General features: G+C 33.8%; 1 protein-coding gene across 2 annotated transcripts in view; it reads left to right on the forward strand.

The window, feature by feature from the left end:
- The window catches only part of LOC134708028 (PAN2-PAN3 deadenylation complex catalytic subunit PAN2-like), a 281,367-nt gene extending 260,334 nt beyond the window's left edge, over positions 1 to 21,033 (forward strand). For both annotated transcript variants that reach the window (XM_063568271.1, XM_063568270.1), the window contains exon 28: positions 20,750 to 21,033. In XM_063568271.1, the coding sequence (XP_063424341.1) occupies positions 20,750 to 20,958 (209 nt within the window). In that variant the 3' untranslated portion in view covers positions 20,959 to 21,033. The remainder of the gene's footprint in view (positions 1 to 20,749) is intronic.
- Positions 21,034 to 24,429: the final 3,396 nt, after the last annotated feature.

Consider the following 24,429-nt stretch of genomic DNA (forward strand, 5'->3'; position numbering starts at 1 on the left):
AGCTTAAATGTTGTGTCCATACTTGCCCCAACTGTTCAGGGTTCGACCTCTGGTCGTATAAAGCTGCGCCCTGCAGAGCATCTGGTTAAACCTTTTCCTCATCCCGATGTTGCTGTCTTGTGTAAACTGCGCTTATTCAATTACAGTATTGGCAATCTATTTCTTACAAGCTTCTGGAACCATATTTTCTGTACAGTCCAATAATATTCCAAAAATGGTAGGGTACACTTGGAACATACAGCACTGTGCTTAAACGGCCGTGGGTAACTTAAGTTACACACAGCCCAAGATGGAGCCGCCTGGCTTCGGTTAGGAAGTTTGCTCCTATATAATTACAATACCATGGATACAAAAGAAATGTTGAGTAATTAAAAAGTTATATAAATCTTTTAGGGAAATTCTGTAATGTAAAACGTGATTTGTTACTACAAAATAAACGATTAAAACATGATTTGCCAAAACACTTATGATGTCCGTAACTTCAAAACAACTTGTCCATTACTTTTTTCCTTATACCAATAGGGATGTCCGTAACTTTAGCATGATGTCATTAACTTTCAAAGAATCTTTATTCGTGGATGTAATTATTTTTAAAAAGAAATGATAAATAACAAAAATACGGAACTCCTAGGAATATTCAGATGGGAAGTCCTTTATGGAATGGCAAAGCCAAAAGCTCAAGTTAACACACCAAACGAATGGAAAACAATGGTCATTAATAATTCCTGCCTTGGTACCGGCATTAAAAAGTAAAATTACAAAATTACTGAACTCTGAAGAAATTTCAAAAAGGAAAGTCCCTTATCAAATGGAAATATCCAAAGCTTAACCGAATGGATAACTGCCATTTTCCTGACTTGGTACAGGCATTTTCTTATGTAGAAAATATTACAGCAAAATTAATGTATCTTAATACATTCTACTGGCTTTATAGATTGTTTACTGCTTAAGTTTTAGATGATAAATCATAACATGCAGGTTATAAATCGCACTATTTCCAACTGTAGAAATTACATTTATAGTAAACATATGAAAATTACCTTAGGATAACAATTTCAGAGGACAATCCTTAGCAGAAATACATAGGTGAATCAATCAGTCCAAACCTCTAAAGAAGATATTTATGATTTGATACCCGATCTTATTGAATCCATGAGGTCAATAAAACTTTTAGAAGATTTTTAATCTACCTTTATATTGCTATAATAAACTGACACTTGTTCAACAATATAACCTTCCATCTACTCCTAGATATTGGCATTTTTTTTTCTAACAATCAACAACACATCACACTAGATATAGTGAAGAGACCATACTTTTTTTGTCTAACAATTCAGAAATTATTTAAAGGAAAGGATATATCATTTTTTTCCGCTGCTACACAGGCCAAGGACTCATCAGTGAACAATCTATAAAGATAGAAGAATGTTAGATAAATTTCGCCGTACCATCAGATCCCCTTTTATCCTGGGAATTTTTTTTAAAATTTAACGGAAAATCCGTGACACTCTGGTTTGCTTTTTTTCTCTTGTCTAGTTAGAAGCATATCGTTATTGTATAAATCTATGTAATAATTAAGGGGTTTGATAGTGTTTATTGTCCTTTCAGTGTTAAAATTGTTGAGGACTTCTTATCGTCGAATTGCAAGTTGCGAGTTAAGAAAGGCGAGTTGCGAGTTACAAAAGTCAAGTTGCGAGTTTAGAAATTCGAGTTGCGAGTTACAAAAGTGGAGTTGTGGGTTACGAAAGTCGAGTTGCGAGTTACAATAGTCGAGTTGCGAATTTACGAAAGTCGAATTGCGAGTTATGAATGTCGAGTTGCGAGTTATGAAAGTCAAGTTGCAAGTAATGAAAGTCGAGTTTTGAGTTTAGAAGTCGAGTTGCGAGTTTAGAAAGTCGAGTCGCAAGTTACAAAAGTCGAGTTGCGAGTTAGGAAAGTCGAGTTGTGAGTTACGAAAGTCGAGTTGCGAGTTACAATAGTCGAGTTGCGAGTTATGAAGTTGAATTGCAAGTTACAACTGTCGAATTGCAAATTATGAAAGTCGAGTTGCGAGTTACGAAAGTCGAGTTGCGAGTTGGGAAACTAGAGTTGCAAGTTAGGAAAGTCGAGTTGCGAGTTACAAAAGTCGAATTGCGAGTTACAAATGTCGAGTTGCAAGTTACGAATGTCTAGTTGCGAGTTATGAAAGTCGAGTTGCGAGTTACGAAAGTCGAGTTGCGAGTTACGAAATTCGAGTTGCGAGTTACGAAAGTCAAGTTGCGAGTTACGAAAGTCAAGTTGTGAGTTACCAAAGTCGAGTTGCGAATTACAAAAGTCGAGTTGCAAGTTACAAAAATATTGTTACACCGAATTTTCAGGTTTGGTTCACATTTGATAAACAAAACATGCATGTACCCGAACTTACTTAATCCTGTGATTGTGGGAATTGAAACAATTATATGTGATACTTATTTATAAGAGTCTAATATAAGTTAAGTTCTGGAAGCATTTAAAAAAAAAATAATGTATCCTAAATGGATGAGATCGATCTTATTTGATCAAATGCGTTTACACTACAACATTAAAAGAACCGATCTGACAATAAATTACCTTTCGTAAACAAATAACCTAAAAATAGAATAGTAAAGAAATTCTGCATCTCGTGCAAACTGTAACACATTGCAAAATCATTGAGAAAAAAGTTTGCTCATTGGAATTTCGTATGGACTTATTAATCATTATTGTGGATCATACATCACAAGTCATTACGCAAAGATATGTGTGTAGACTATCGCTAAATAACGAACGAGAAATGTGTTTGAAAATTTGGATTTGCAGCAAACAAGCTATATAGTTATTGACTAAGCAAGTTGGTATATAGAAGTTAATCTGCACAGCTCAGGTGACCCTATTAAAACGAACAACGTATGAGTTCGGGTTAAAGGGTCATCATGAGCGTGCAGATTAACTTCTATATACCGATTTGATTGGCCAATAACTGTTTTAACACATGACGTCATTAATTTACATTTACGTTTTTGATGTAAATGATATTCTGCAATCCACGGATCCTAGTAAAGTTTCTGGTAAGTTTTAAATTGATAACTTTTTGTTTGGTTTAGACTTATTGTAAAATTGCGATTTAATGGTAGATTTTTTTTAAATGTTTCTGTTTAATCTATTCCCATTTTTTATTTAATAAGTGACAATTAAGACTTTGCAGGGCCGTAACTAGCGTCTTTTAAAAGTCAGGCAAAATATATGCACCTAGCGAAGCGAGGCGAAGAGTCTGGAGGCCGCTCAAGGCCCCCAGAACAGAAACTTTGAAAAAAATGACGCAAAATCGTGCATTCTGACTGTCGTGAATATAGGCCAAGAGACTTTTTATCATTTTCTTATGTAATTGTTTCCCGTACTTTCGCGCACACTATTGTTAATGTAACATAACGTTATTGTTACGTATATCTTTCATCTTACGATCATAAATCATCTAAACTAGCAAGACGTTATTTTTCTTACACAACAAAAGAGAATAACCCTCAAGATATTGGTGTCGTGACGAAAACCACAACTAAAGATGAGTTCGAAACTCAAAACAGTATGAGCCGCACATCGACGAGCATTGATAAAGCTACTGAAAAAAGCAGACCCGACAGAAGAACCGCATCAAGATGTTATCAACCTCAGATCCATGATGGAACTCATCAAAACCGAGAAGAAGACATTGTCTGACCTCAATGAGAAGATTCTAGAATCTATTGAAGAAGAAGAAGACCTCGACGAAGAAATTGAAGAAGTTGACAGATATGAGTTAGATATTCAAATTGGAATAACGAAAATAGACAAATTCATAAAAGAAGTAAGTCGTTCTAAAAATCAATCAGCTCTTAACCCTAATGCATCAGATTTTATATGCAATAACTCAAGCGTGCAAGAACATTCTAACCAGATAATTTTCAACTCAGAGCAAACAAGCCTAAGCCAGTCAAGCATGCCCACCTCCACAGTGTCAAGTCATTATAACAAATTGCCTAAACTCAACTTGCCAACTTTCGGTGGAAATCTACTAGAATGGTCAGCCTTTTGGGATTCCTATAATAATTCTGTACATGAAAATTCTTCATTGAGTGACGTGCAACGATTTAATTATTTAAAATCGCAACTTTATGGAGAAGCTAGCCAGTGTATTTCGGGAATGCAATTGACTTATACAAACTATAACCAAGCAATACAAATTCTACACGAGAAATTTGGCCAACAACACAAAATAGTAAACGCATACATGCAAAATTTGTTAAATTTGCCTGCACCAACGCCCGGAATTAGGGGACTGAAATCAATCAGTGACACAATAGAAAGTAATATACATGAACTAGAATGAATGGGTCGATATCCGGAATCGTATGGAAGCCTATTAATACCACTTATACTCAACAAACTTCCATGTTTTGTCAGACAAAACATTACTCGAGACCACGGTAATGATGATTGGGATATTTCAAGTTTACGCAAAGCAATAAAGAAAGAGATTTGTATCCAAGAAGCCGCTAACGCCAATCCTATTGAAATCGATATTATCCCTACCGCATCGTTCGTGACAGCAACTACAAATAAAAGATGGTCAACAGGGTCTAAAGATAATAACAACAATAGTTCCGTTAAGACTAAAAGGCCGTGTTTGTTTTGTCAAAACCCACATCACCCAAATGAATGTACAAAGATCACCCATATAAACGCCCGCACCCAAATCGTAAAGCAAAAACGAGTTTGTTTTAACTGTTTCGGTAATCACAAGGTTTCAGAATGCAGGTCAAAATACAGTTGCCGAAATTGCAGTAAGAAACATCACAGTAGCATCTGCCGTAATAATTTACTGAATGAAAACTCCACTTCAAATGAAAATAAAGCCGTAACAAAACCTGTCAACGAAGAGCTACAAAGTACCACAGAAACAAAGAGCGCCGCTATGCATTCTGCCGTTACAGCACATACCGAAATTCTATTGAAAACTGCCGTAGCGCCCGTATGGTACCATGATGAAAGTGTTATGACAAACATTCTACTCGATGAAGGCGCCCAGAATTCATTTATTTCTCGAGAACTAGAAGAAAAACTCCATATCAAACCAACTGGTGTAGTAAGCATGCAAATTTCTGCATTTGGCGGGAAAGAAGGTGAGATACGCAACCTGGAGAAAGCGACATTATCGATTGAGACCGAAAGAAAAGAAAGAATTCCAATGGAAGTAATTGTTGTTCCAAAAATTGCCGCACCGATACATATGAAGAAACGGGTAAACATTAACAGCTTGTCCTATTTACGAGGATTACAACCTGCCCACCCATGGCCAGTTAGGCAGGGTGAAAAGTTTAATATTTCGCTTCTCGTTGGAGCAGATTACTACTGGTCTTTAGTACAAGATGAAATTATTCGAGGTGACGGACCAACAGCTGTTAAATCAAAGATAGGCTATTTGCTATCATGACCGCTGAACACAGATACTGTCAATACACAATGGATCTCTACAATGATGAATGTTTTAGTGGTGCACAAACCCGAGGAGTGCAATTTACCAAAAAATCAGGAAATTGAGTCGAGCGGATTAGAGACAGATTCTGATGAAATCATACAAAATGTACAAAACCTAATGCTTGAGGATCAAAACTCTAGCATAATTTTTAAGGAAAATAAATATGTGGCAAAACTACCGTGGGAACCACCACCACTACCAAAGGATCGAGTTAAAGACGCCATACCATTTTGCACATCTGGGATAGATTTTACCGGACCTCTATACACATCAAGGATACGTCTCATCTTTTACACGGAAGGATTATTACGACCACAGAGATACGCAACGGAAAACACAACGCGAATATTCAAGAACTTGATACGATCACAGCAAACAAACTATTTGAGAGAAAAGGACTCTTATTAGACCATTTCGCAAAACGCTGGTCTAATGAATATCTTACCGGATTACGTGAATATCATCGAGCCTCTGGAAAACATACTGGACAAGTTAACATCGGTGATGTAGTTCAACTAGGATGTGAATCGCCACGACTTTTATGGAGATTAGGAACAATAGAAGACGTCATTAAACGAGGAGATGGACTGAATCGAGCAGCAAAAGTACGGACTTCAAAAGGACTAGTTACCACACGACCAATTGTCAAGTTATATCCATTAGAACTATAGTAACTGTTAAAGGACTTTTGTGAAGGACAGTTAACGTAAAGTGGACCGTTACAAAACACTTTCAATGTGATTCATTTATAGAACTTTAAAGTTTAATTTGATTATTTATCATTTCAAATAATTTTATTTCTTATGCATTTTGAGGCCCCCAGAATGTCGTGAATATAGGCCAAGAGACTTTTTATCATTTTCTTATGTAATTGTTTCCCGTACTTTCGCGCACACTATTGTTAATGTAACGTAACGTTATTGTTACGTATATCTTTCATCTTACGATCATAAATCATCTAAACTAGCAAGGCGTTATTTTTCTTACACAACAAAAGAGAATAACCCTCAAGATACTGACCGTTTCCCAGACTCTTTCTTACTCTGAAACGCAATTATTTTTTAGCTATTTTTTCGACAATATTCTGGTCTCGGAAGCAAAATATATAGATTCATTGTAAATAAAAACTTTTAGGTTTAAGGGACAACATCAAAAGACCGATATGTAGGATAAAGCAAAAATCGTAATTCTCATAATCATTTTAATACCAGATCTGTCTGTTCTTGTCTTGTATTGTGTTTAGACTTTGGAGAATTTTTTTTATGACTGAATTTAGATATAGTGACACTGCAGTATTATACTTTAAGTACCGCTTAAGTCGACATTAGGGACCATCTTGACTTTGTTTTATGGTATTAATGATTCTTTCATTGCTGAAGACCCTCAGGCCAGCGACTATCAAGATGAAGAACAGGGATAAAAACCCTGATCATAGATAATTTGTATTTTTTCTATGTATTGACTCTGTGTGTGATAAAGTCACGTGCACGTTTACTCCATATTTCTTTATTTTGTATTAAAGGGTCTGAACACGACTTAATTGCAAGCCCTTCAATGTAAAAAGTTATATATGGCAATACATTGTTGTTTTTTTCAAATGATTTGATACCGGGAGATTGGTGGTCTCAGCTCAGGCTCACTTTTATTAACCCATGTCAGCTATCTAGTTCTATCTACAAAAAAGAGAGCCAGTTTTGTATTCTTTAATATTAAATTCAATTCTCCATGAAAAAACGACCATTTATTCTGTGTCCAGTAGCATCGTATCTTCTTAAAATATTTTCTCGCACAATGTCTGGACATCGGTGGACACGCAACATTTCGAAAAACCACACAACCGTTCGCCCGTCATCGTAGATCTCACATTAATATTCTTACAATTGAATGTAGTTTTTATACGACCGCAAATTTTGAAAAAAATTTCGTCGTATATTGCTATCATGTTGGCGTCGTCGTCTGCGTCGTCGTTGTCGTCGTCGTCTGCGTCGTCGTTGTCGTCGTCGTCCGAATACTTTTAGTTTTCGCACTCTAACTTTAGCAAAAGTGAATAGAAATCTATGAAATTTTAACACAAGGTTTATGACCATAAAAGGAAGGTCGGTATTGATTATGGGAGTTTTGGTCCCAACATTTTAGGAATTAGGGGCCAAAAAGGGCCCAAATAAGCATTTTCTTTGTTTTCGCACTATAACTTTAGTTTAAGTTAATAGAAATCTATGAAATTTTGACACAAGATTTATGACCACAAAAGAAAGGTTGGGATTGATTTTGGGAGTTTTGGTTTCAACAGTTTAGGAATTAGGGGCCAAAAAAGGGCCCAAATAAGCATTACTCTTGGTTTTCGCACAATAACTTTAGTTTAAGTAAATAGAAATCAATGAAATTTAAACACAATATTTATGACCACAAAAGGAAGGTTTGTAATGATTTTGGGAGTTTAGGTCCCAACAGTTTAGGAATTAGGGGCCAAAAAGGGACCCAAATAAGCATTTATCTTGGTTTTCGCACCATAACGTTAGTATAAGTAAATAGAAATCTATGAAATTTAAACTCAAGGTTTATGACCATGAAAGGAAGGTTGGTATTGTTTTTGGGAGTTTTGGTCCCAACAGTTTAGGAATAAGGGGCCCAAAGGGTCCAAAATTAAACTTTGTTTGATTTCATCAAAATTGAATAATTGGGGTCCTTTGATATGCCGAATCTAACTGTGTATGTAGATTCTTAACTTTTGGTCCCGTTTTCAAATTGGTCTACATTAAGGTCCAAAGGGTCCAAAATTAAACTTAGTTTGATTTTGACAAAAAAAGAATCGGTTGGGTTCTTTGATATGTTGAATCTAAAAATGTACTTAGATTCTTGATTATTGGCCCAGTTTTCAAGTTGGTCCAAATCGGGGTCCAAAATTAAACTTTTTTTTTGTTTGATTTCATCAAAAATTGAATAAATGGGGTTCTTTGATATGCCAAATCTAACTGTGTATGTAGATTCTTCATTTTTGGTCCTGTTTTCAAATTGGTCTACATTTAATTCCAAAGGGTCCAATATTAAACTAAGTTTGATTTTAACAAAAATTGAATTCTTGGGCCTCTTTGATATGCTGAATCTAAACATGTACTTAGATTTTTGATTATGGGCCCAGTTTTCAAGTTGGTCCAAATCAGGATCTCAAATTATTATATTAAGTATTGTGCAATAGCAAGTCTTTTCAATTGCACAGTATTGCGCAATGGCAAGAAATATCTAATTGCACAATGTTGTGAAATAGCAAATTTTTTTTTAATTAGAGTTATCTTTCTTTGTCCAGAATAGTAAGCAAGAAATATCTTATTGCAAAATATTGTGCAATAGCAAGATTTTTTTTTAATTGGAGTTATCTTTCTTTGTCCAGAATCAACTTAAATCTTTGTTATATACAATATACAATGTATATTCACTTTTGATAAATTAAAATAATCTTTACCATTCAGTGAAAACAAGCAGTTTTTTTACATCTTAATATTTTATGATGTATTTAAATGAGTAGTTATTGTTGCAAACTCCATTAGAATATTTTAATTGAGATTAGTTTTGGAATAATGGAAAGGGGGATGTGATTAAAAAAATTGGGTTCAATTTTTCTCATTTGAAATTTCTTAAATAAAAAGAAAATTTCTTCAAACATTTGGATTACTATTCAACAGCATAGTGAATTGCTCTAAGAGAAAACAAAAAAATTAAGTTCATTAGAACACATTCATTCTGTGTCAGAAACCTATGCTGTGTCAACTATTTAATCATAATCCAAATTTAGAGCTGAATCCAGCTTGAATGTTGTGTCCATACTTGCCCCAACCGTTCAGGGTTCAACCTCTGCGGTCGTATAAAGATTCGCCCTGCGGAGCATCTGGTTTCAATTAGACAAAAGGTCCTTCAGTATAAGAAAACTCAAGTTTTAAACAAAATTACTAGATTTACAAAAGAAAATCAACACTAATAGACTATAGTCATAAAGTAGGACAATAAATGAACAAAAGACAAACCCGGGTACAGATAAGACACATAACTACAAACAATAGACCATCAACACTGAAAACTAAAAGTAAATTAGAAACATAGATCACGAAAAACATGCAAGGGCGACATCAGAGAGTGAAGAGAACTTGCTTCTTGCAAGACACTCGCCGTGAAAACAATTTGATATGAAGACAAGCTTTTGTTTCAATTTTTTTTCTTCTCAAATTTCCAACATGAAGCATTTGCCTCATTTGCCTCCATCAGAGACATATAATACGTCTCTGCCTCCATGTAGTTACGGCCCTGCTTTGACAAAGTGTATACTTTCAAATCGATGTATGAAAAAAAAATCATAACTGAAAGGGTTATTGAGTTTAGATTTATTGCTTATGAATTCCTTTACCTAAATGCATTGGCGGATCTAGGGGTAATATTCTTACACTATAAAATGTAAAAATATTAAAAAGCCGATGATTTCCTGTGATTTGAATAAACAAAACTAATCCCAGAATTGAGTACGGAATTGTTCGTATTGTCGCAGTACATCCGGGTTAAATTTTGACTTCAGAATCGAAAGAAACGTAAGCGATAACTGAGAATATTATCGTTTTGAGTCATTAAAATCATTTTATTTTTAAACTGTTGCCTTCCCTTAATTGCCCTTGATCGATTTTTTGGAAAATGGTAGGACAAATCATGAAGTAAATGCGATGCAACAGTGAAACAAGTTTGTTGATGCTACGAACATGACGATCGAGTATGAGCATACTCATAATGTGATTTTGGCAATCATCTTTTGAAAAGGGGCATCAACTTTTAAGTTGTATCAAAATGACCGAAATTAGATGAAAAAGTTTCCGGATCCTCGGATCAACTTTGAACCCCCATTTGAATGGGAGCATATAGTTGGAACCCCCCTGTTACTGTGGGTTGGGACCCCCCCCCCCCCCTTTTTTTTTAATATGGCACGATCCGCCCCTGCAATGATATGCTTTAATAGAGAAAGATAAGCCGAGGAAGATGTTAGTTAACTAAATTTAAATGTTGAATAAGCAGAAAATACGTTTCTCTTTCCAATCTTTTACTCCCCCTCGCTCAAATTGCTTTGTATCTTCTGTATTAATTTTTAATACACGTCCATCTAAACGAAGTCTGATTGATCTCCAGCTAATCTCCCTGTTTTAAGACGCCTCATGGTGCGGGAATTTCTCGCTACATTGAAGACCTGTTGGTGACCATTTGCTGTTGTTTTTTTCTACGGTCAGGTTGTTGTCTCTTTGACACATTCCCCATTTCCATTTTCAATTTTATCAAATATGACCCCCTTTAAATTCGATCCAAAAATTTAGGCAATAAACATTTAGCAAGTCGTTATAATTTTCATTATGTTTAAAAGTAATCCAAATCAGATTTCTTTTATTCTGATCTTCTTAGATACATTTCTTTTTTGGCAGAAATAACCAAAAAAATGGTTGAACTATTTTTCTAACGTTAAACCACTAATTTAAGATTTATGTTGTACACAAAATATAATTAAACATTTAATGTTCAAGCTAAGATGGAAAAAAAGAAATGAGAAACCTTTAATTTTTCCTAATTTGAAACTACGAAAATAAAAAAAAATAGCCGAATCTATGTTCACTTTTCGTATTCCATCCATCATTTTAAATTTAAAACACGCCGAACATGCGCAGATTTATTTTCATATCTGAATATAATATTCATCTGAAAAAAGCGATCGATCTAAGCATTTACACTTGAAAAAAGATCGATTCAAATAAGATTGATCTTTTTAAAACTACATCGATATCTGGGAGTAGACTTTTTAAGACCGATTGAAGATCGATCTTTTCCGTTTTCATTATTCCATCCATCGTTTTGAAAAACGTGTGTTTTTGCTGCCAAACATAGGTAGTAATTTCCATGAATCGTGAGAGATATGTACAATGAAAGTGAATTATGATCTGAAATAGACAATGTGCTTACTTCTAATTTTTATTCCCAAATTGGAGGGGGGATATTTTGAATATCAACCTTTTCACGATTTTTGTAAATTAATTTAACCGGATGCATTTAATGAAACCCCAGATGCTGTTGATATAAGTGACCGCAGAATTGACTGCCTCATGTATGCAGAGAATCTTGTTATTTTTTGTCTAGTTCCAAAGCAAGTCTTTCAAAAACGACTTGATAGTTTATCCTATACTGTAAAATGGTGTTAAGAGGTAAATTTCTAACTAAAACCAAAGTTAATATGTTTAACAAACCTGGAAAACTTTTAAAAGAATATTTGTATTGCGAAAAAGATATAATAGAATGTGTTTACAATTATAATTATTTAGTTTTACAATGTATATTGTTTTTTTAAACATGGAAAGGGAGAGTCATACAAAAAATCACTATAAGCAATATTCAAATTGCGAACTTCATCATCTAACAATCCAAGTAATTTGACTCTATATCATATATATATATATATACAACAACTCGTCTAAACATCAACCCAACAATGTTAGATCTGTAAATTTTGGTTCTTCCCTCGCCGGGATTCAAACCCATGCTACTGTGATATCGTGACACCAAATCGCCTGCACTGCAGCCGTCCCGCTAGACCACACGACCACCTGGGCTCTCAAAAAAAGAGCTTTCGGTGGGCATGTGTTACCTTTCCACGTCAGTTTTAATCTAGCGGCGTACTACAGTACATGATATATAAGGCATGAAGATGTTATTGTTACAGATCAGCTAAATTATCTATAGTAAAGGATCCTACAAATTAATGTAAGATACAGTCACCGAAAATAATTATATTCATAAGTACGTCTGAGTCAGTGACAACCCTACAACAGATGTATCCATCGGATCGCCATCAATGATGGTGATACATGGCTGTATACATAATGTATATACAACTCGTCTAAACATCAACCCAACAATGTTAGATCTGTAAATTTTGGTTCTTCCCTCGCCGGGATTCGAACCCATGCTACTGTGATATCGTGACACCAAATCGCCTGCACTGCAGCCGTCCCGCTAGACCACACGACCACCTGGGCTCTCAAAAAAAGAGCTTACGGTGGGCATGTGTTACCTTTCCACGTCAGTTTTAATCTAGCGGCGTACTACAGTACATGATATATAAGGCATGAAGATGTTATTGTTACAGATCAGCTAAATTATCTATAGTAAAGGATCCTACAAATTAATGTAAGATACAGTCACAGAAAAATATATATATACAAAATATATAAATATATATCTATAATACTAAAATTACGAGGTCCAATTTGTCAGCCGTCATCACGTAAAAACGACAAATCACAGAATTCAACTTTATATATAAATAATATAGTACAAAGGTGTAGATTAAAAATTACACCACTCCAGGGCCTTTTGTTTTCCACGTAATTAATATTGCCAAAAATTAAGAAGTTCCGGGTCGAGTCCGATACCGATACCAATAGTATATTCACCTGTTACCTATTACCTTATCTGTACGTTCCACATCTGACGGGCGCACCACCAAACGGTGTATTCAGGATTAATATGCTATATACACGGGTCACAATCACAGGGTTAACACTACTAAATTGTCAAATTGTTACCTATTGTAGTATTTTAATCAGTAAGACTTTCTAAGATAACAATACGAATACTAAAAATCTGGACTAAAAATAAGGCGTATGTGTACAGTTTTCAGTTTGTTAGTGGGCATGACGTAAAACAGCGAATCAAAGAATTCAACTTTATTCATAACTAATATAGGACAATGCTGTTTATTAAAAAATACTTCATTCCAGGACCTTTTGTTTTCCAAATAAGTAATATTACCAATAATTGATAAGTTCCAGTTCGACAGGTTCAAACAGAAAGATTTGAAAGCAGAGAAAAACTGTGTATCTTATAATCGGCATGACTTTATCAGATGACAATACTAATACTAAAATAAGGCTTGCGCATAGTTATATACTTTAATTCAGTCACAGACCCGTGATATCACGGGTGTGTTCTAGTATATACAAAATGTATGACCGTACAATAAACCTATTTTAAAGAATGGCAGTGAAATTACAGGAATGTTCAAAACTATCTCTGCAGCATGCCAGAAAGTGAATATTTATTACAGCACCTTTACATATCAACGATTTTTTAGATGAATCCAATTTAAAATATATGAAATATATTTTAGGTTTAACAAATAGTCTTCTCTAATATTGATTCACTTATAGGGTCTTTGCATCGGAACTAAACACATTTTTTCAAAAACCAGTTGTTGGCATGACAAGGATTGTGTTCTTCTCATATATGTTATGATGGTATGATACTAAACCCCTAACGGAAGGATTGTGCCTGATGTTCATAAGATGAAATCATAATCTTTCAGTCAGTTTAATTGAAGTCTGGAGCTGGCATGTCAGTTAACTGCTAGTACTCTGTTGTTATTTATGTATTATTGTCATTTTGTTTATTTTCTTTGGTTACATCTTCTGACATCAGACTCGTCATTTGTAAAATCAGAATCAGTGCCCACGATCTCAAAATAGAAAGAGACAAGACATAAAGCTTTGTATATAGCAAGAGACCATTTTAAAGGATTTGTAAGAAATGTAGTTGAAGATGGACAACATTTCATTACAAGTTTTCTAGCATGTACAAAGATGATCTGTAGGGAGACATTTTTCAAGGAGAGATTTTTCAGTTTTTTGCTAATTTTTCATATCTCTCAAATTAGACAAAATTTGTTTTGTTATGTATATTTGAGAATGTGTCTGTACATAAATATTTATGGAACTACATTTGTATATTATTACAAGTCTAGATGTTAAACGAAATGTAAACTAAACAATGATAATTGTAATGATTTTTTAGTTCAGGTCCTGTCTTGAATTAAATGTATGTGACTTATTTAGAGTAATATTTCGTTTCAACGTATAAAATATGGCAGTGGCTGTTTTGTCGACTCCCTTTGGTGCTATTTTACCAGCTCTAGCAGAATATCGATTCATATAGAGTTTTGCAATTTTGCCGGTTTTAATTTAGTTAAAAATAACTTATAATTGACAATATCAAACATGTGAACACTATATAACTCAAGTTTAAACCTAAGTGACTCAGTTTAATAAGGTACTCAATACATTAAAAAAAAAAAGTTATACTTTCCAATTAAATCTTACCTGTAAAATGCGCAAATGTAGTTTTTGCTGTTAAGTCTGGTTTTTGGTACATCTACTTTACGTGAGTCTGTATTTATGTATGCCGACATACGACAAAATTATTTTTATGTCTACCTGTGCGAATTTCAAACGCGCTATGTTACACCAGTAATGAAAACCTTCTATCATTTATGGGTAGACTTTACATAGATAATTTCAGCGTATTTGACGTGAAACTGTACTTATGTATCCCGTCATACTTTAAAGCACACCATTATTTTATTTATTATTATTACTTTTACTGTTAAGTCTGTTTTTGTTATATAAACTTTACGTAAGTCTTCATTTATGTATGCCGTCATACGACAAAATTATTTTTATGTCTACCTGTGCGAATTTCATACGCGCATTTTTAAACCAGTAATGAAACCTTCTATCATTATGGGTAGACTTTAGACTTTACATAGATAAATTCAGCCGTATAAGAAAAGCAAAATGAGAATGTTAAATTAATGTATGCCTTTTTGTGCTTCTTTGTTACATTTGTTGTTTATGTAGAGATATTAAGATGATAACACAATATTGACTGTTGTACCCCTATTTTTGACATTTTTACTCTTTGAGTATGTTTGTTTTGTTCATGCATCGTTGACAATTTAATGGAATTTGATGCGACTGTCATATAAGTGAGAGGTTTAGCTAGCTATAAAACCAGGTTCAATCCACCATTTTCTACATTAGAAAATGCATGTACCAAGTCAGGAATATGACAGTTGTTACCCATTCGTTTGATGTGTTTGGACTTTTGATTTTGCCTTTTGATTTTTGATTTTCCTTTTTGAATTTTCCTCGGAGTTCGGTATTTTTGTGTTTTTACTTTTTTTTTGTCAAGCCTGCAACTTTTTTTGCAGAAAGCTCGACATAGGGATAGTGTTCCGGCGGCTACGACGGCGGCATTAGCTAACTTCTTTATATAAGAGCTTTATATTTTAGAAGGTAGAAGACTTGGACGCTTCATACTTAGTATATAGATGCCTCATGTTACAAAGTCTCCGTCAGTCACATGTCCAATGTCCTTGACCTCATTGTCATGGTTCAGTGACTACTTGGAAAAAAAGTTAAGATTTTTTGTAATGTTAGATTCTCTCTTATTATAAGTAATAAGATAACTATATTTGATATGTGCATACCTTGCAAGGTCCTCATACCCGTCAGACAGTTTTCACTTGACCTCAACCTTATTTCATGGATCAGTGAATAAGGTTAAGTTTTGGTGGTCAATTCCATATCTCAGATACTATAGGCAGTAGGTCTAGTATATTCGGTGTATGGAAGCATTGTAAGGTGTACATGTCCAACTGGCAGGTGTCATCTGACCTTGACCTCATTTTGATGGTTCAGTGGTTATAGTTAAATTTTTGTGTTTTGGTCTGTTTTTCTTATTCTGTATGCAATAGGTCTACTATATTTGGTGTATGAAATGATTGTAATGTGTACATGTCTAGCTGGCAGGTGTCATCTAACCTTGTTCTCATTTTCATGGTTGAAAGGTCAAAGTTAAGTTTTTGAGTTTTGGTCTGTTTTTATTATACTATATACACTATGTCAACCTTATTTGGTGTATGGAAATATTTTATGATCTATATGTCAGTCGTGCAGGTTTTATTTGACCTTGACCTCATTTTCACAGTTCATTGCTCTGTGTTAAGTTTTTGTGTTTTAAGTCTGTTTTTCTTAAAGCATTGGGTCAACTATATATGTTGTTTGGAAGAATTGTTAGCTGTACATGTCTGCCTGGCAGGGTTCATCTGACCTTGACATCATTTTCATGGTTCAAAGGTCAATGTTTAGTTTTCTTGGTTTATCTGACAGTTGTAATAAAGCTTTATATTTAGGACTTTCAACATAATATCAATGATTAGTAAAGAAGGCGAGACATTTCAGTGTGTGCACTCATGTTATCCCAAATTTCTCAAATTCCAAATTTTTGAAAAAGTTTGAAAAAGAAATCTTTAATTGCACAATATTGCGCAATAGATTTGAAAGATCTTGACATTTGTTTTGTGTCGGAAACTAATTTTATGTCAAAAATTTGATCACAATCAAAATTCAGATTTGTATCAAACTTGAATGTGGTGTCCAAACTTGCTCCAACTGTTCAGGGTTTGACTTCTGCGGTCATAAAAAGCTGCAAACAGACAGCTCAACAGTTAGTGAAAAAGTAATAGAGGCTCTTGAAGCAGAAGAAACAACATTTGATCGATTTCTTTTAAAATTAGCATCCTATAGACTATTTTTTCATGATGCAGGGCGGGAGACTAGAGAAAGGGGGCGGGGAAAAGGAGAGAAGAGGTGTGAGAAAGGTACCCCCTTGTCTGCCCCCTCTACTCTGTTAGACCATATTTCTGTACAAAGGAAGATTACTCTTTTTATGCCCCTCTGTATGAGAGGGGGCATTAAGTTTTACCCTTGTCCGTCTGTATGTCAGTATGTCCGTACATCACAAATTTGGTTTCCGTTTTCCAACTTGAGTTCGCCTCCACGAAATGTTATGAACTTATACACAAGGCTTATTAATACAAAATAAATATCAAGTTTGAATTTTGGTGGCGTCATTCTAATCGAGGTATGCCCCTTTATAAATGGAAAATGCTGAACCAATTTGCATGAAACTTTAGTGAACTATTTATATCTATTGATGTGGGCTCCCTTTTGTTTTAGATTTTTAGTTTAATAGTTTTGGAGGTTTATTTTTATTAAAAAGGATGACTTTCCGATTTCTGGACAATAACACAAAAATACTTTCACCAGTTTTCGTGAAACCCTGGTGAATTGTTTAAATCTTTTGACATTAGCTCCCTTTTGATTTTTATAAATTTTAAATTTTACGTCTTGGAGTTGTGTGATTATATTCATAAATAAAAAGCGTCTCTGAGCACAGCCTGATACGACTGCAGAGGTTGAACCCTAAACAGTTGGGACAAATTTGGACACAATTTTCAAGCTTGATACTGTCTGACTTTGAATTGATTTTGACATTATAGGTTTCTGACACAAAACAACTGACAAGATCTTACAAATATATTGAGCAAAACTGTGCAATTAAAGATTTATTCTTGAAACTTTTCAAAGTTTGACATTTGAAAAATTTAAAAACAAAAATGAATCCCTTGAAAAAATTGGAACCCCCCATTTTCAAATCACCCCTTGGAGCAATTTACCCCAAGCCTTTCCTTTGTAGTATGGAGCCTTGAAGTACAATTTCAGAGAGATCCATACACTTAAAACACAAGTTATTTTCTCACCCTGGAAACTAGAAAAATGCTCTTTTTTTTTGTCCCTTATTCTTGCATGAATTTGGCATAACTCCTAAACTCAATCCAAGCCTTCCTTTTGTGTTATGGAACTTTGTGGTACAATGTCAGGTAATCCATACGCTGACACACAAGTTATTGTCCAAAAACTACAAAAATGCTTGTTTTTTGGGCCCTTTTTTGACCTTTATTCCTAAACTGTTGGCACCATAACCCCCAAAATGCATACAAACCTTCTACTTATGGTATTAAACATTGTTGTACAATTTCAGAGCAATTGAAATACTTTTGTGGATAGTCGTCTCACTGGCAATCATACCACATCTTCTTTTTTATATATTATACACAAGTTATTATCCTGAAAGTAGAAATATGCTTGTATTGGGCCCCCAATTTCTAAACAGTTGGGACCATTATCCCCAAAATTGATCCCAACCTTGCTTTTGTGGTATTGAACCTTCTTATTAAATGTCAAAGAGATCGATTCATGTACACTAAAGTTATTGTGTCTTCAGATGACGACGCAAATGACCATTATACAATCCAAAAATTGTTTTTGCAGTGGTAATAGAGTGGAGATTTCCAAGTTTTCAGACAATGCTTTGAGCAGTTATCATGAAACTTTGGTGACTAGTTTATATCTATAAAAATAACCTTCCTTTAGTTTTTATACGACCGCAAATTTTGAAAAAAATTTCGTTGTATATTGCTATCACGTTGGCGTCGTCGTCGTCGTCGTCGTCGTCGTCGTCGTCCGAATACTTTTAGTTTTCGCACTCTAACTTTAGTAAAAGTGAATAGAAATCTATGAAATTTTAACACAAGGTTTATGACCATAAAAGGAAGGCTGGTATTGATTTTGGGAGTTTTGGTCCCAACATTTTAGGAATTAGGGGCCAAAAAGGGCCCAAATAAGCATTTTCTTGGTTTTCACACTAAAACTTTAGTTTAAGTTAATAGAAATCTATGAAATTTTGACACAAGGTTTATGACCACAAAAGAAAGGTTGGGATTGATTTTGGGAGTTTTGGTTTCAACAGTTTAGGAATTAGGGGCCAAAAAAGGGCCCAAATAAGCATTATTCTTGGTTTTCGCACAATAACTTTAGTTAAAGTAAATAGAAATCAATGAAATTTAAACACAATGTTTATGACCACAAAAGGAAGGTTGGTATTGATTTTGGGAGTTTCGGTCCCAACAGTTTAGGAATTAGGGGCCAAAAAGGGACCCAAATAAGCATTTTTCTTGGTTTTCGCACCATAGCGTTAGTATAAGTAAATAGAAATCTATGAAATTTAAACACAAGGTTTATGACTATAAAAGGAAGGTTGGTATTGATTTTGGGAGTTTGGTCCCAACAGTTAAGGAAAAAGGGGCCCAAAGGGTCCAAAATTAAACTTTGTTTGATTTCATCAAAATTGAATAATTGGGGTTCTTTAATATGCCGAATCTAACTGTGTATGTAGATTCTTAATTTTTGGTCTCGTTTTCAAATTGGTCTACATTAAGGTCCAAAGGGTCCAAAATTAAACTTAGTTTGATTTTAACAAAAATTGAAACCTTGGGGTTCTTTGATATGCTGAATCTAAAAATGTACTTAGATTTTTGATTATTGGCCCAGTTTTCAAGTTGGCCCAAATCGAGGTCCAAAATTAAACATTGTTTGATTTCATCAAAAATTGAATAATTGGGGTTCTTTGATATGCCAAATCTTACTGTGTATGTAGATTCTTCATTTTTGGTCCAGTTTTAAAATTGGTCTAAATTAAAGTGCAAAGGGTCCAAAATTAAACTAAGTTTGATTTTAACAAAAATTAAATTCTTGGGCCTCTTTGATATGCTGATCTAAACATGTACTTAGATTTTTGATTATGGGCCCAGTTTTCAAGTTGGTCCAAATCAGGATCTAAAATTATTATATTAAGTATTGTGCAATAGCAAGTCTTTTCAATTGCACAGTATTGTGCAGTGCAATGGCAAGAAATATCTAATTTCACAATATTGTGAAATAGCAATTTTTTTTTTATTAAGAGTTATCTTTCTTTGTCCAGTATAGTAAGCAAGAAATATCTGCAAGAATTTTTTTTAATTGGATTATCTTTCTTTGTCCAGAATCAACTTAAATCTTTGTTATATACAATATACAATGTATATTCACTTTTTACTACCAACTGATAAATTTAAATAATCTTTACCATTCAGTGATAACAAGCAGTTTTTTTACATCTTAATATTTTATGATGTATTTAAATGAGTAGTAATTGTTGCAAACTCCATTAGAATATTTTAATTGAAATTAGTTTTGGAATAAGGGAAAGGGGGATGTGATTAAAAAATTGGGTTCAATTTTTCTCATTTGAATTTTCATAAATAAAAAGAAAATTTCTTCAAACATTTTTTTTGAGAGGATTAATATTCAACAGCATAGTGAATTGCTCTAAGAGAAAACGAAAATTTTAAGTTCATTAGAATACATTCATTGTGTGTCAGAAACCTATGCTGTGTCAACTATTTAATCACAATCCAAATTTAGAGCGGAATCCAGCTTGAATGTTGTGTCCATACTTGCCCCAACCGTTCAGGGTTCAACCTCTGCGGTCGTATAAAGCTACGCCCTGCGGAGCATCTGGTTATGTCATGGATTTCTGATATGACATTGAGAAGTTGTTGAACTTTATTCTTTGAAATAGCAATGAGCGTATCATGCGCTCATGGCTCAGCTGTTTATTTTAGAATTTTAAATTTGAAGCATTTAACAACTATAATTTTTGTTTTTATAGAAATAAATATTCAATCAGCAACTCATGACTCAGTTGAAGATGCCAGGACAGCAATTCAGCTACACAAGAAGTACAAGGAGTTTGCAGCAGAGGGGTCTGACAATGTTAGAGCTAAGATTAAAGAAATGTATGAATATGGCAGGAAAATTCAGTGGAAGATTCCGGATGTTGAGGAGGAAGACGCAGATAATCAAGTGGCAATGTTGTAACTTTTTTTATTTTGTTTGATATGCAGGAAATAGTTGTATAATCAATATTTATAGTAAAAAAATTGTAAAGTTAAATTTGTTATTTGCCTTTCTGTCCATAATACCATTAATATATGAAGCATACCTGGCAAATGCAAAATATTGAGGAAGAAAATGATGCATATTACTACTTTTAAAGGTACCTTGTCGGACTCTTGTTTATTCTAGTTCAATTTAACAAAGTGGCAATGAAACTTCAAATTTGTTTATGTCTCGCCTGTCACAGAATGTAAGACATACGAATTGAAATCTGACGGCTGAGAAAACTATTTGTATGAAGCTTCTTAAATGTAAAATGAAATGAGGCTTAGTTATAAGACGATATTTGATTAAAATTTTTATAAACTAATAGTTATGCAAAAGTTAACATGAGAAGCGCATGCGCAGAAAGAGGTCATTATTCAGAGATATTCAAGTATAATTGAATATATTTTCTGGGTGTTTAATGATGAAAAAAGGGTGGACATATGGCGTACGGAAAGGGTCAAAAGTAAAAAGATCTGCATAAGCTATATTTTATAGCTTATGCTGCTTTGTAGCATAAGCTATATTTGACGTACCCAAAGGGTCAATATAAATTTGTCTGGTTATGCACCATTTTAATCGCATATGCTATATTACAAACACTGACTGCTATATTTTCAAATTGTAGCATATGCTGTACTATTTCAAACACATCAATAAAGGGTCAAAACTCGAAAGTAGCATAGGCTGTATAATTTATTTTTATTGGACTGTATATCTCACTGTTGGAAGGCGCCCAAAAAAAAAAATGAGGAACAAATCATGGTAACAAATGATAAACAAATCGTATGATTTCTATGTGATTTGAAAGTGATAAAATTTCACATGCAATGAGCTAACATATCACAAAAACAAATCACTAACAAATTGCTTGCAAATCATAAACAAAGATTATTGATTTGGGGATGCTCGGCGGGTGGGCGGCAATCAAATGTTGTCCGTGCATGAACTCATGAACCGTTCAACCAAAGCTTTTAAAATTTTAATATGTTGTTACTTACAACTAAATGAAAGATTGAAAAATGGCGTTTCCAGTCGTGTCCGTGCATTTACACATGAACCGTTCTACCAAAGTTTCCCAAATTTTAATATGTTGTTACTGGCAGAGACATATATACACATATATATCCGTTCAGGAGTTATGGTTCTTGAAAGATCATAAAATGGTGTTTCCATTCACGTTGTTGCATTTATTCACGAACACAATTCAATCTAAGCTTTTTAAATTTTAATATGTTGATACTGATGACAAAATTGAGGTCACTTTCAACAATCATCAGTAATGGTTCTTGTGATATTGCCATGACACAAATAAATGCTAATAAATTCGGTTTGCTGTCGTTGTGACCGCCTCTTGTTTATCAATACTTCTAGAAATGAAATGTATAATACGTTCATTTGAAAACAAAAAAACAACTTTTTCAATGTCAGATCAAATCGGAGTTTATTGAACAATTTTTTTTTTTTTTTTTTTTATATTAATATTACATTTTATATATACTACATATTTTTTTTGCCTGGTATATTAGTGGATTTTTTAAAACTGGCTTCGGGTAATTTTAAAACAAGGTGATTGGAGACGTGGTACACCTGAACAATAATTTTCTTATATCATCTCTATCTCAGGTGATGTATTAATTATGTACCCAGCAGAGCCTTCTCGCTAACAAATATTCACATGAACGTCCCTGCCGTGGCAATTACATACCTTCAGTATCACTTAGTAAATGTTTAGATCAATAAGTATAAGTATAGTATTGAATGCTTCTTGTAAATAATTTCATAGAGTTGCACATGTATTAGCGTTGACTGCGCTTCTTTACAGAAAGAAACAATCAATTCTTGAATAAAATTTCAAAACCTGATAATAAAATTATCAAGTGATGGTCCAAATAATCCTTGAACTTCTGGCTAGTAAGGCCGAAACACGAACAGATATGCCAGTGCAGCAGCAGGAGAATTAGATTTAGCTTTAAAGTGGGACTAAGTTTATAATTTTATGAATCATTTTTTTAAAAGTTTTTACAGATATTCACTGGCTATAGTACTGCTTAAGCTACAGGTATTAATAAGAACATTTTGGGGACTAGTCTTCAGCTACCAACGCCAAGTTCTTAATTTGAACAAGAAATATAAAAAAAAATTCTTAACGGTATATTCCATAATTCTAGAAAAAATGAACCAGGAAACTTAATTTCTATGTTGAAATGATACCAAAATCTACGTTCTATCATACATAATTCTATAGTTTTTGGAAATATTCAGAGCTCTCTGTATTTAACATCCATAGACAAACAAAGAACACCAAAAAAACGGAACAGAAAGAACTATTTCCTTGAAAATCGACACAAGTAATAAAACAGAAATTCAGCTTTAGGGCGAGAACAAGAGTCATAATTCTATATAACACAATTTTGAAGTTTTTAGCCGGAATCTAGAAACATTGGGAAAAAATAATACATCTCATAAGTGAAAAAGTTCGTGTATGTTTTGTTATAATAAAACACCCATGCAACCACGCATCTCATATTGCATGATAGGATCTGACCAGTGGAAATGGAACTTTGCCAATATTTGGAAGTTGTGTTAGTTTAGAGATTTACAAACGAGAGGTGTTTTCTGAGACTTGTTTCTGTCAAAATAACACTGAAAATATTAATATTTTTGGCTAAAAGGGGTCATAATATGATAAATTATTGTTGTTTAATAGCTTTTGCTGGTGATTTGATTATAGGCTGTATTTTGTATAAGAGATTCTAATAAAAGACACTGAGTACAACAAAGTGTATGTTCATGTGAACATTCATTTCTGAAATTACTGTCTATATCACTTAGTGCATATGATCTGCAATGGTCTGCAATTTGAGCCATGTCTCTAACATGTACCTGAAGAAAATCAAAGTTATGGAGATCACTCATAAAAAGATTGTTTAATACAGATAATATTGAGAATTGAAATAGGAAATATGTGAAAGAAACAACCCAACCAGAGAGCAGAAACAATCAATATTTGACCTTTGATGTCAATGTCTAATTTCTATTGTAATGTCACATCATTTGTAAAGTTCATTTTGATTGGATAACGCTACTAATTTCGATTGCATCAATTCGTAAATGTCAATTTCTGGGCGTAAAAAAAGGATCAGAAACAACAATGGCAAAAATATCCATTATTTTTACCGGGGTACAGAGATTATGGTCATATGCAATGTTTTTAAAGGTGAGATGTATTATATAAGTATAAAATACCTTATAATCAGACTTTAAGTATCTTTTAACTTCAAGAAGATCAGCCTTCATCTTTTTGATATCCTCATCTTCACATTCAAATCCTTCCAAAATTTCTTCAATATCTCTAAACGCTCTTCCACCTTCAGCCACATAATAGTCCAACCCTTCCACACTATG

This window comes from Mytilus trossulus, chromosome 2 (assembly GCF_036588685.1).
Source record: "Mytilus trossulus isolate FHL-02 chromosome 2, PNRI_Mtr1.1.1.hap1, whole genome shotgun sequence".
In the NCBI taxonomy this organism is placed as follows: domain Eukaryota; kingdom Metazoa; phylum Mollusca; class Bivalvia; order Mytilida; family Mytilidae; genus Mytilus; species Mytilus trossulus.